Genomic DNA, 11,910 nt, shown 5'->3' on the forward strand with positions numbered 1-11,910 from the left:
CAATGAATAATGCGAAAGCCGTTTGCTCCTGACTCGGATGACACGCCTTCTGCAGCGTCTCCCTATCTGCACCCTGCTGTGCTAGATCTAGGTTAACACCGTCTTAAATTCTGGTCCCTTCCAAGGGGAGGGCACTACCACCGCAGGGATTATAAACCTACCAGAGGGTAATCCCCACTCAGGTAATTTCAGATTAAATGTGTGGACTCTGGAATAGCTAAAGCTTACACGTGAAAGTTCTACAGCCCACTATTCTTAAATGACTAAAAACAGTAATGAGGAGGGGCATACAGGGTGCTGTAACATATGCCGTGGGGACTGATTTAAGTGTAGAATTTCCACCTCTGTGGTTCCCGAGGAATTGCTTTGTAGTGGTGTCCCAACCTGTCTTGTGTTTAGCCTGGCTCCTGGGATTTAAGAGGAAGTGACATCTAGGCTCCCTGCTTTCTTTTGCTTTTCCCTTTTCTCCTGGGATCCAACCCTGAAGTCTTACTCCCAGGATTTAGCTGCTAGCGTCTAGCCTTGAGATGTGTTTACTGATGGAGTACTGTGCCCGAGCCTCCCAAGGATGCTGACCTTCAGGTTTCAAGCTGTGGTCATGCCCTTTACTCTGGATTCCAGGCAATTGGAGTGGTGATCTTGGTTTAGCTTTTCAAGTCCAGGCTCTGTGTAGCTTGTGGTTCTCAGATATGCTTTCTTCCAAGCTCCCAATTAAGCTTTTAAATTTGCATTTCTAAATGTCTGGGCTTTTTCAGACAGAGACGGGGAGCTCTGACTGGATTCTGATGAGGGTCCTTAGGATTCAGAACTGGTCCCCAGGCAGGAAAGAAAAGATAAGTGCCAGCGAGGATGCTGGTGCTGCCTCAGGGCAAGCCAGGCCTCCTGGTTTCCTACCAGGTAAGCCTCAGGGCTAGGTCCTCCTCCCCACAATGTGCTTAGCAGCTGAGCTGTCTGGGTTGGAAATACTCCAGGCTGAAGAGGGGGCTCCAAGCTCTCCAGGCTGTTGAGGCTGCTGCTGGGCAATTCCATGGTCTGAACCTCATTACATGTACCTGGTAAGGCAGGAGTGGAAGGCAGGTGGCTAGCAAAAGGGACACTAAAGCCAGATTGAGGATGGGGATGGGTTATGGATAATGAGCTAGGGGCGAAGAGAGCCTGGAGTTGGGGAGGGAGAGTGACTTACAGCAACGGGGAAGCCCCCTACGGACTTGAGTCTTGGGTAGGGGCTGCTGCAACAGACACAGCAGGGCCCCATCCAGCCGCTGGAAGATGCTGAGCATGAACAGAGTCTGGCGAAGTTCTGGGGACAGGCCCCACCGCTCCTCCTCCAGCAAATCCCTGACCACTCCAAAGTCTTGTCTGAGCTGCAGCGCCCCCTGCAGGCTTAAGGCCAAGGTACAGTGTGACCACCTGACCCTCCTACCTTTCCAAACTGCTCTTCCCCACCATTCCCCTCCCTTTTTCAGTTCTGTTCATCGCCCGGCCACTTCCTTCTTTTCTTCTCACCTGAACCGGATTCCATGAGAGAGGATGTGGTCAAGCCAGGCACCCAGGATGGCGGTCAGCGCCTGGCTCAGGGCAGGGGCCTGGGCTTGGGGTGGCAGTCCATGCAGTCCTTGCAACACAGGCTCCAGTACCCTGCGGACCACTAACCCAGCATACTCACTAGGAATGCTGGGAAGCTCTGGAGTGAGAGAAGAGAAGGGACAGGGTTAGAGGTTAGGGAGACCCCCTCAGCCCCTAATGGAGCATTCAGGGTGGCAAAGAAGGTAAGGACAAGGTTGGAGACACAGAGGTGGAGCCCCTCAAGGATGTGGAGGGGCTTGGACACTGTTACCCCGGGAAGCCTTAGGGAATGCCGAGATGAGGAGTTACCAGGACATAGACGATGCCGCCAGTACCGACCCCGTGGCATGTGGAATTCGAAGTCCTGTGTGGCTTGTTTATGACATTCTTGAAAAAAGAGACTTAGTGACTCTTCAGGCAAGAGCTGTGGGGATAAGGAAAAAGTAAAAGGGCTTGCTTATCTGTGAGGGGTTTGTCAAGTCATATGCTCTTCTAAATCCGAGGTGTTTAACCTGGCATCCATAAAGCCCCAGAAGAGAATTGTATGCATAATTGTATGGGCTTGGGCATTTTCTGAGGAGAGATGCTATAACTTTTACTGAGCTTTCCAAAGGCCTGGACTGAGAAAAGATTATGGACAATTGCCCTAAGATTACCCTGCTCTCCTCAGCTTGGTTTAGAAAATGGATATCCTCCATGTTAATTTTATTACATAGTAACATTAATAGGAAAAAAAGATGGAGACACCCTCACTACCACCAATGTTCAAAAGCGAATGCTACAGAGAGGGGTCTGCATGATCTGCAGACAGGCAGCAGCTGAAAAGAGAAAAGCAAATTGTACAATCTTCTGTCATCTATAAAAGGAAGGCAAGAACTGCTTGTAGATCAGGAGCAATGAATGTAAGTTTCTGAGATTCAGGAACCTTTGAAATGTCCTCACGCTGAATATTCTTTATAGCCACTTCTATTTCTCCAAAGCATTATAACCCATAAAGCAAGAAAAAGGCCCTGTGCTGGTTTGGTTTCCCTGGTTTGATAGGTTTTGTTTTTGGATGGGGAAGAAGACAGCAAAAAGGGAGAGGTATCTACAGCCCATCTTGGAGAAGAACCCCAAGAATTGGGGTGTGTAGTGGCAGGTCTAAAGAAAAAGTGACTGTATGCCTGAAGAGAGGGTGGGACTGGGTTGGGCGGGGGTGGGCAGACTTGGTGGGGGAGGGCCCCTGTGGCTCCTGATACATATCCTGACAACAGCCTATCTAAATCCAAACTCTTCTCTTAGTCCAAACACCAGAACCCCTTTCTTCCTTATATATGATAAAGATGTTACCCTTTTGTCAGCTGACATTTGTTAGGAAATTCTGTACTCAGCACTCAGGAAATACACGGTCACACTATGAGACAGTTTTTTCTGAGACGTTACAGTCCAGCTGAGGAGAAAATTCACATCTGATCATTCTTTTTTGTCCCAGTGCTATATGTAGTTGAAAGCCCAGAACAGACCCAGCAGTGGCGCATGTGACCCAGCGGGTCACATGGTGAGCACACCGTCCCGGCCCCGTTTGCTCTCTTCTCACTGCAACTACCAAGAGCTGGACCTTTCTTACACTATGTCTCCCTGCTTCCTTTTTATCCTGACTGCTATCGCTGGATCAAACTCTTATCACTTACAGCTTACAATGGCTCCCTATCACTTATGAGATAAAGTCTAAAACCTGTGGGCTGGTGTTCACTGCCCTCCACATCTTGATGACAACCTACTCCTCCACAATCCTCCGCCCCTACCCTTGACATGTGCATGCTAGGGCAAGTTATGTGCCCATGTACATGCACACACACACAAAGGGAGCTTTTGCTTTGGTCAGGCCATCTCCCCACTACTCCCCCAAGGAACTATGAACTACCCACCTCCAATAACCCCTGCTGCTCCTCTGAGGCTACCCATCCACCAGCTTGAGCCATAGGCCCTGTATGGAGCTTCTGTTACCAAATGCCCACCAAAGCCTTCCCTCCCCAGAGCTCCCACAGTCATCACTGTCCAACCCTACTCTTGAAGAGCCTGTTCTGGGACATGTTGAATTGAAAGAGGACATGGAGTAAACTGATGTAGAAATGCCCAACAGGTAGATGCAGATGGTGGGTTAGGGCTAAACTGTGAGGGTTCACAGCGCCTTGGTGCAGAGAGAAGGAGCAGAGGGACAGGGACTAAACTCCACAACCATGCCTCTGTTCAGGGCAAAGAGGAGACATCTGGGCAGGAAGAGAAGACAAAAAGCAGAGACATCATCCACAATAGGAACAGATAGAGTGTAAGGTGGAGAACAATTTAAATAGAAGTATAGGAGTTTGATTCATAAATTTAGAGGAAAATAATAAAGTATTAGAAGAAACAGCCAAGAATGAATGAAAATCACCACTGTAGAACAGGAATTAGAAGTCAAGGTGGAGGCAACTAAAGTGCTATTTTTTCATCACAAGCCTTCTAGAATATTTTATTTCAGTTTTAATAAAAATACAGGTTGTACTTTTACAAAAAAAAAAGAAACATTCTATTGAAAACAAGTAAATAAAGTCAATCATTTATCTTGCTTATTCTCTACAAAATATACCTCAAAGTAACCAATTAATTTTGGGGGCAAGTTTCACTTGGGACTTCCCAGGTGGTCCAGTGGTTGAATCCACTTTCCAATCCAAGGGACCCCGGTTCAGTTCCTGGTCAGGGAACTTAGATCCCACAAGCAGAGGGCACCTGAGCCCCCACACTCTGGCACCCATGCACAATGAACGATCTCACATACTTCAATGAGGATTGCACATGCTACAACTAAGACTCAGCCAAACAAGTAAATTAAAAATTTTAAAGTTTCATTTCATAAGAGTAATCTGATTTATAATGAAGAAAGGATGACAGAATTAGAATGTCACCACCTTGCACCCTCTAATGAAATAATGGATATAGACAGTGATCATCAGTGGCTGTTAAAGTCACAACAGGAGAGCCTGACATGAGAGTTGGGGGTTTAGATATACAAATGAAAAAAATAACCATGGATTGATTGTTATTAAAGCCTCAGTGGTAGGAATATGGAGGTCCATTATGCTCTTCTCTCTACTTCTGTATTTTTAAAAAATTTTCCATAGTGAGAGGACAAAAAGTGGATTTAGTGGTAGTTCACACAAGAAAAGATACATTCAGTGGCAATTCCAAGGCACTTGAGTTGTTCTCCCACCATCACAACCACCTCACCAACCCCCGAGCTGTTGCCTCTCCTTACCTGGATCTGCACAGTTAGCTTCCGGATCTCCAGGCCCAGCTGCTGCTCCACATCCAGATCCAAGCTTTCCTCTGAGGCCAGGCGAGACAAAGCTTCTGCCTCCTGCAGTAGAGGCTTTGACAGAAACAGAGTGAGCTCTGAGCCCAACGCAGGATGCTCCCCTCCTGTTCCCTAGCTACTCACAGGTAATTCCTTCTGGATCAGGAGCAGGAAGGAACCTGGGGCCCACGCTGCCAGGTGCTGCCGAGTTGTGCTCCAAAACCAGAGCAAGGTAGTCTGCAGGGTACAGAGCCCCAGGGCAAGGGGTGCAGGACCTGGGGAGAGGAGGGACAGAGTATCTGAAGGGATATGGAGCACCTTTGGGAAGAGGCAGGTTTCAGAACAGAATGAGGAATAAAGGGGGTATCCTCAGTGTTTTGCTGTCCCCCATCCCCAGCACCTTGTCTCACCTGGCTGCCCACAGAGAAGCAGTCCTGATTTGGGCTCCCGAAGGGCATCCAAGAGAGGAGGGAAGAGCTGTTGTAAAAGTTGGGTGGTACAAGAGGATGAGGGAAGGCTGCTCTGATTTCCACTAGCAGATCCCAAGACCTGGCAGAAGCCTGAAGATGAGAGGTATGGTTTGATATGGAAGGGGCAATCTGGGGCTTGTCTCACTGCCATTACCCCTTCCTCCTCACCTTGATCCCAGCTCCAAATAAGAGACTGATGAAGTAGGTTGCGACACAAAGAAGCCAGCTCCTTCTCACACTCCTGAGGCAGTGATGCTAGTGGGAGAAATGACTCTGGAGCCTGAAAACAAGGTCTCTCTTTTCCACAGCCACTGCCCCCACTCAATGATGGGGGAAGAGGGGAAGTTTCCCCCAAGACTCAAGGCTGGCATGGAAAGCAAGACCTTGCCTTGAAAGCTAAGAAGCTTATAACCTGAACCCCCAGGGGTTGGGTGGGGTGGGGGATGTTCGTTCTAAAGGGCCTGCTTTTGTAGTCTGGTGGCAGGTGAGTGAGGTGAATACGGAAGTAAAAGACTCCAGCCTTCCCAAACACCCACCCAGGCCCATCACTCACCCTGACCCAGTGCCTGACTCAGCTGCTGTGCCGCTGCCCTGGGGTCCCTCCAGGGTCCTAGACCTAAGTCCAGGCTCTGAGCACAGGCTGCCCACAGCAGGGTCCAGTACTGGCTCCGTAAGGCTCCGGCCCCTCCAAGCCCCAGTTCACCTCTGGCTGAACCCGCGACGCCACCCAACAGGCCCAGTAGCCCAGGCAACAGCTCCCGCTCCTCTTGGCACCGTCTGAGGAGCTGGTCCCTCAAGCCAGATCCCCTGAGCGCCTCATCCAGCCAACATGCCACCTGGCAACCCCGCTCCCCCGTCAGGAGGCGGAGCACACGGCCGGGGGGATATGGGCGCGCTGATACTGGGACTTGGCTCAAGGCTTTCCCCTGCAGCTGGTGGTACGCCGTAAGTGTCAGCAGCAGGTTGGCGAGTTGGGACGACAGGGCTGGGGTGGCGGGCGCCCGGCCCAGAGCCCGAAGCTGCATCTCGACAGTAGCATCCAAGCGCTGGGCTGCTAGTCCGACGGGGCGTGCCAGGAGTAGCGGGTGGGGCGTCTCCAGAAGGCTGCTTCGCAGGACCGCCCCTCCGGAAAGGTGCTGTAGCAGGTCGCGGCACAGCTGAAGCAAGGGGCGGTGGCTGGGAGATGGAGCGCCGGGACTCAGGATCCTCAGGAGGCGCACGGCCGCCTGTAGGTGGAGGGCGCAATTCCGCGCTTGGAGGAGCTGCTCCCGCTCGCGCTGCAGCCGCAGCAACACAGCCCTGAGACGCCGGAGCGCCGGAGGAATCAGGCCGCCAGGTGCCAGCTCCCGCCCCCAGTCTACAGCGCCAGCCTCACTGCGCTCTCCTGCGTCCGCCGGCGCCGCCCCCCTCGGCCGCTCTTTCGGAGCTCCGTCAGGCCGAGGACCCGGCAGCCCCGGCCAGCCACGAACGTCCCCGCGGAGAGCGCCTGCCCGCTTTCTCTGCCACTGCTCCTCCTCGGCGCCCCGGGGCTGCGCCCGGAACGGCGGCACGGCAGCCAGCGGAGGCAGCAGGCCACCAGAGCGAGACGCTTGGGCCATGGGACACCGTGTCCGGAACCAGCCTAACGATTCCCACCACCCCGCACTGCCCAACGCCCGCCACAGCGGCGGCTCCGCCCTATCCCCGGAGCCTTCAACTCTTGCCAGGGTGCGCCGGGGCCGGGATGGACTCTCTGGCGCTCCGTAAGCGCATGCTTCCGCCCTCGACAAAGATGGCTGCGCACGCCGTCTCACTTCGCCCTTGGCCGTTATCGAATACCCTACTGTCTTTCATTCTCGCGTCACTGTTGACGGGGATGGCGCCGATTCCGAAGACTGTGGGGCTAATCAAGTTAGGCAAACAGGTGAGACCAGACCAGAGGGGGTCCAGGAGGGCTCCACTTGGATCTGTTTTCAGTGGGATTTTGTGCTTCGCGAGGCGGGCAGAGGCTCCGACTTGTCTACCCCGAGGCCTGCCGACGCGCTGCCGCTTTAGTTTCCTGTAGGCTTTCCTCTGCGGCCTGGCTGCCCGCTGGGGGTCGCTGCTGTCTCCAAACACTGCAGGGTATTCGGTCCTGAGGACTGAGGCGCCGCCGAGGTAAAAAGGACTCCATGGGAATCCCCTGGCCGTCCTGTGGCGCTCTCCCGGGTCTTTGGAGAGGAGTGACTCTGGGGCTTACTGTCAAGCAGCGCGATGCAAGTGGAGGGAGGGTGGGGAGCCAGGGACAACTCGGCGGTGATAAATGCTTGAAGTGGGCAGGATTGGGCAGAGGAGGGTTGAGGATTGGGTATGGCTCAGTGATAAAGAACCCACCTGCCAACGCAGGAGACGTGGGTTCAATCCCTGGATGGGGAAGATCCCCCAGAGAAGGAAATGGCAATCCGCTCCAGTATTCTTATCTGAGAAATCCCACGGACAGAGGAAGCTGGTGGGTTACAGTCCATGGGGTCACGCGGGAGTCAGACATTACTTAGTGACTAAACAACAAGGAGCTGCTTGGGGAAAGATATTATGAACGGAAGGAACAAAGACACTAAAGCAAAGAAACCTTAAGGAGAACTTAACTGAAGCGATGCCTTAGGGGTTTGAGAGAAGAGGCGAGAAAGAGGACCGCAAGTGGCTTGAAAGAGTGGCACATGGGTTTGGATGTCCCGAAGTAGGTGGTAGGATTACTGAGGGGAGGGACAGGATCAGATTTGGGAGCACCGAGAAGCCATACTTCCAACTGCTTCCCGGTTATCTCAAAAAGCAACAAGTCCAGAAGTTAATTCATCATCTTTGCAGATTCATTGCATTTCCTCTAATCTTGATTAACGACACAAACTTCCTTCCAGCTGCTTTATTCAGAAATCTGAGAACCATTCTCCATATTCCTTCCTTTCCTTCATTTGTGTCGTCAGTCTATTTCTGAAGTGTCTTTTGGGTCAAACCCATTATTTCCAGTCCTGCTTCTGCAGCCACGGGTTCAAGAATTCATTCTTTCTGACTTGAACAGTTGTAATGACCTGCTGACTAAACATTTCACGCCTAGATTCATCTCTTTCCCCTATGCTCTTTCATTTGAGTATTTCACTCCTTAGATCCCTAGATCAGATCCACTTGCATCACTAACAAGACAGAGTCCAAACTCACCAGATCACACAGATCACACTGGGTTTTTCAGGCCCAGCTCCTGGCTGAATCTCAATTACAGTAGCAGCCTCACCCACCTTTGCTCCTTCAGCATACACTTATTGAGCACCAGCTGTTTGCTGCACACTGCTCTAGGCACTGAGAAGAAAGCAGTAAGCCAAACAGACAAAAATCCCTCTATTCAGTGAATCAGAAGTGTCTAGTGGGGGCAGCCCGTCAACAAATAAACAATATAATATGTCAAATATGAGAGGTGTAAAGAAAGATAAAGCAAGAAGGAAGTTAGGGAGCATTGAGGAGAATTGAGAGGTTTCACTTTTTAAATGGAGTGGTCAGAGAAGTCCTCCCTTGGAAGATTTAAATAGGGATCTGAAGAGGGTGAAGGACTGAGTCATTCACTGGGGAAAGAGCATTCCAGGCAGAGGAAATAACACATACCAAAGCTCTGAAATGGGAGCACACTTGGCGCATTGTAGAAACTTCAGAGAAGACTGCTGCAGTTGGAAGAGGATGAAAGGGTAGGAGATGATTTCATGAAGAGATTGCATGGCCAGATCATGAGTGGCCAGGTGGTGAATTAAGAGAGTAGCATAGACTGGGGGGAGAAATAGAAGGACAAGGCAGGCCTTTTTCTGTCTGGTTTTAAAGATGGCTTACACTTACTAAGGAAACAATCCTCATTAGAACCACAGAATGTCCAGGCCAAGCCTTGAAGGGACTTGCCTTATTTTGCAAATGAGTAAGCTGAGGTCCAGAGAGGTTAAATGACTTGTCCAAAATCAAACAGCCAGGCAGTGTCAGAGGCAGAACTAAGGTGCAAGTGGCTCTGCTCCCAGCAGTGTTCTTCCAGCTCTGTGCTCCTGGCTAGTTAAGAGCAGTAAAAACCAATGAATAATAAGGTTTTAAATTATATAACACAGGCTATATTAGTGCCGCTTTTTTGAGTGAGGGCAGAGGTAACTGGAGGGGCTTCCCTGGTGGCTCAGACGGTAAAGAATCTGCCTGCAGTGTGGGAGATTCAGGTTCGAACCTTGGGTTGGGAAGATCCCCTGGAGGAGGAAATGGCAACCCACTCCAGTATTCTTGCCTATAGAATTCCACAGACAGAGGAGCTTGGTGGGCTACAGTCCATGGGGTCACACAGAGTCAGACACAACTGAGCGACTTAACACACACACACACACACACACAACTGCAGATGAAAGAGTCTGGAAAGGCTTTAGGCAGAAATGGGATTTGAACTTGAACTTCATCTTGAAGGTAAGGCAAAGTGTGGTGAAAAAGAAGTTCAGAGCCAGAAAGGATTCAAGGACAGCTGGGGGAAGACCCCAAGGCTGGAAGGAGCCTGGTGGCAGAGGGAGGGCAGCAGCTAAGTAAGGGAAGATTGTAAGGGAAGACTGGAAAGCTTAGCCGGGGAGCTTTTTGGAAGGGTCCAAGTCCCAGGCTAGACTCAGTCCTGCCTGTGGCCCTGGCATTGGGGGATTACTGGAAAATTTTGAGACAGGGTATAATTGCTGAGAACTTGGTTTGGGGGAGAAACAGATAAAGTGCAGGGGAGAGGCCAGCTAGGAACTGTGGCACTCATTTAGGCATTGAGCTAGCCCCAGGGTGGATTATATGGGGATGTTCATATTCAAGGGTATGACAAGGGACACAGTTGGAAGAGCAAGTAAGAGGGCTCTATCTCAGGGGCGTCATTTTGGCTGAGTAGGGACAGGATGGTGAAGCAGCCTGGACTGAATGCCACCGTCAGCCCTTGGGAAAGCAGGAGAATTAGTGAAGGGACGTGATGACACCATGACAGCCAGCTGAGCAGGGAGAGGTGGGCCTGTCAAATTCTCTCATTACAGATGTTGATGGGAGCCCCCCATCCAGCTCTGGGCACCCAGCTCGGGGACCGTGTAGCAAGGAAGAAGAGAGAGCCTCCTTCCTTCCCTTCACGGTCCCTGCCCGCTCTCTCCTCCCACTACTCCAGGACATACGTCATCCCTGCCCTTCCTTCACTTTCCTTTCTGCTCACAAGACTCACTGGATCTATCTGTTAATAGTACCTTTGTGTCTCTGGCTTTCTGCAAGGTTGGAGATTGCCCACAGAGAAAAGGGACTAAGTCAGGAGCCCCAGGGCAGAAGCCTGGGTCTCCAAGAAAAGATGAACCAGGAGGAAGGAAGCACTCCAAAAGAAGAGAGCCCTAGGCAGAGTCATAAGGCAGAGGTGAGGCAGTGGGCAGAAGAGCCTCAGCTAGAACCAGGGGAAGGGGTGCCAGAGGGCTTTGGGAAGAGCAGTGACCTACTAAGGGCTGAGGGCAGTGACTAGTAGGAGGAGGTCTCTGGCCCCAAGGTTAAGGGACCGGGGATCAAGATCCATCACTGTCAGCCTGAACCAGGCTCGTTTCCTCTACAGGAAAGTAGGGCTGATACGATCTTGCAGACCTGTCATGGACTCCGTGAGTTGCATGATGCAAAGTGTTTGAACAAAGGAGAAGGATTTGGGGAGGCTGAGGCCTTGACTTTGCTTCCCATCCCTAGGTTATCTCCAGGACTGCTGGCAGCTGCCTTACAACAGAGCCAGGAGCTGGCAAGTGAGATTCTTTCTCTCTCCTTCCTCACCCATCCCTCCCTAGGATAACCCCATCTGAACCTTCCCACTCTCCCTTCTCCCCAGAATTGGGTACCAGCTTTGCTCAAAATGGTTTCTACTGCAAGGCCATGGTCCTGTTCACCTGAGTCTTGACGCTCACCCCCCAGGACCACGAGTAGGTGTGTGTGGCGGGGGGGAGGTGGGGGGGGGCCCTCTGTGCTGAGCTATCAGGGCAAGGCTGGGTGCCAAGGACCCAGACTTTTGCCCACTTTGTTTTTTATCAGGTTATTTGGAAATTGCTCAATACGCAATGAACAGCTGAGTCAGCGGGTGTGGGCCCTGACTGATGCAGCCCCTGGGGCCTCTTCTGCCTGGGCAAGGCCATGATGGGACTGCAGGTCTGAAGTTGGAAGCAGAAGAGGAATTTGGGTGGGATGGGGTGGGGATCAGGTGTACATTGACATTTTCTAGTTAAGCTACTACCAAAATGTCCTAGTGGTACTAAGAGCTGGAGCCAGTTTGAGAAAAGGGAAGTTTTAACATTCCTTGCCTCTGCTGACACCTCAACTTTCCTCTTTCTAATTTCTCTGGGACCAAAGCATTTTAGAGAGGCAGCGGTGTGTTCTGGAGACTGAGAGGTGGGTCCCAGCCTGACCCAGCAGTCTGGGAGCTAACATTCCTGCCTCCCGCAAGTCGCCCTGGTAAGGGGATCAGGCCCGCTCTTATGCTGAGGGGGCAACAGAGAGAACTGGCCAAGACTGCAATAACAAGTGGTGCTACTTCCTGCCTCAGACGGATAAGGGACGTGGAGG

General features: G+C 51.6%; 2 protein-coding genes across 4 annotated transcripts; one reads left to right on the top strand and one right to left on the bottom strand.

Moving 5' to 3' along the window:
- Positions 1-57: 57 nt before the first annotated feature.
- On the bottom strand, positions 58-7,530 carry CCDC142 (coiled-coil domain containing 142). Of its 3 annotated transcripts, none has more exons than XM_065929608.1 (9): positions 5,903-7,530; positions 5,518-5,604; positions 5,290-5,439; positions 5,024-5,154; positions 4,841-4,954; positions 1,906-1,990; positions 1,507-1,684; positions 1,184-1,383; positions 58-1,052 (listed from the first exon to the last, which is right to left on the bottom strand). In XM_065929608.1, the coding sequence occupies exons 1-9, from the start codon at positions 6,945-6,947 to the stop codon at positions 796-798; spliced, it is 2,247 nt and encodes a 748-aa protein (XP_065785680.1). In that variant the 5' UTR covers positions 6,948-7,530; the 3' UTR covers positions 58-795. The 3 variants fall into 3 exon arrangements, with proteins under 3 accessions (XP_065785680.1, XP_065785679.1, XP_065785681.1); XM_065929607.1 differs by having other exon boundaries at positions 1,876-1,990; XM_065929609.1 differs by having other exon boundaries at positions 796-1,052; positions 1,184-1,376; positions 1,876-1,990.
- Positions 7,205-11,277, top strand: TTC31 (tetratricopeptide repeat domain 31). Its single transcript, XM_065928849.1, is given in 6 exon segments — positions 7,205-7,252; positions 7,384-7,470; positions 10,426-10,610; positions 10,612-10,740; positions 11,047-11,099; positions 11,183-11,277. Coding segments are annotated over 6 exon segments (597 nt in total).
- Positions 11,278-11,910: the final 633 nt, after the last annotated feature.

The sequence above is a fragment of the Muntiacus reevesi genome, chromosome 3, assembly GCF_963930625.1.
Source record: "Muntiacus reevesi chromosome 3, mMunRee1.1, whole genome shotgun sequence".
NCBI classification, from domain to species: Eukaryota; Metazoa; Chordata; class Mammalia; order Artiodactyla; family Cervidae; genus Muntiacus; species Muntiacus reevesi.

Coding starts and splice junctions, on each gene's coding strand:
- CCDC142 (XM_065929607.1), bottom strand. CDS start 6,947: ATGGCCCAAGCGTCTCGCTCTGGTGGCCTGCTGCCTCCGCTGGCTGCC. Junction 4,955..5,023: donor TGATCCAGAAGGAATTACCT/GTGAGTAGCTAG, acceptor TTTCTGTCAAAG/CCTCTACTGCAGGAGGCAGA. Junction 1,685..1,875: donor GCGGCATCGTCTATGTCCTG/GTAACTCCTCAT, acceptor CTCTCACTCCAG/AGCTTCCCAGCATTCCTAGT.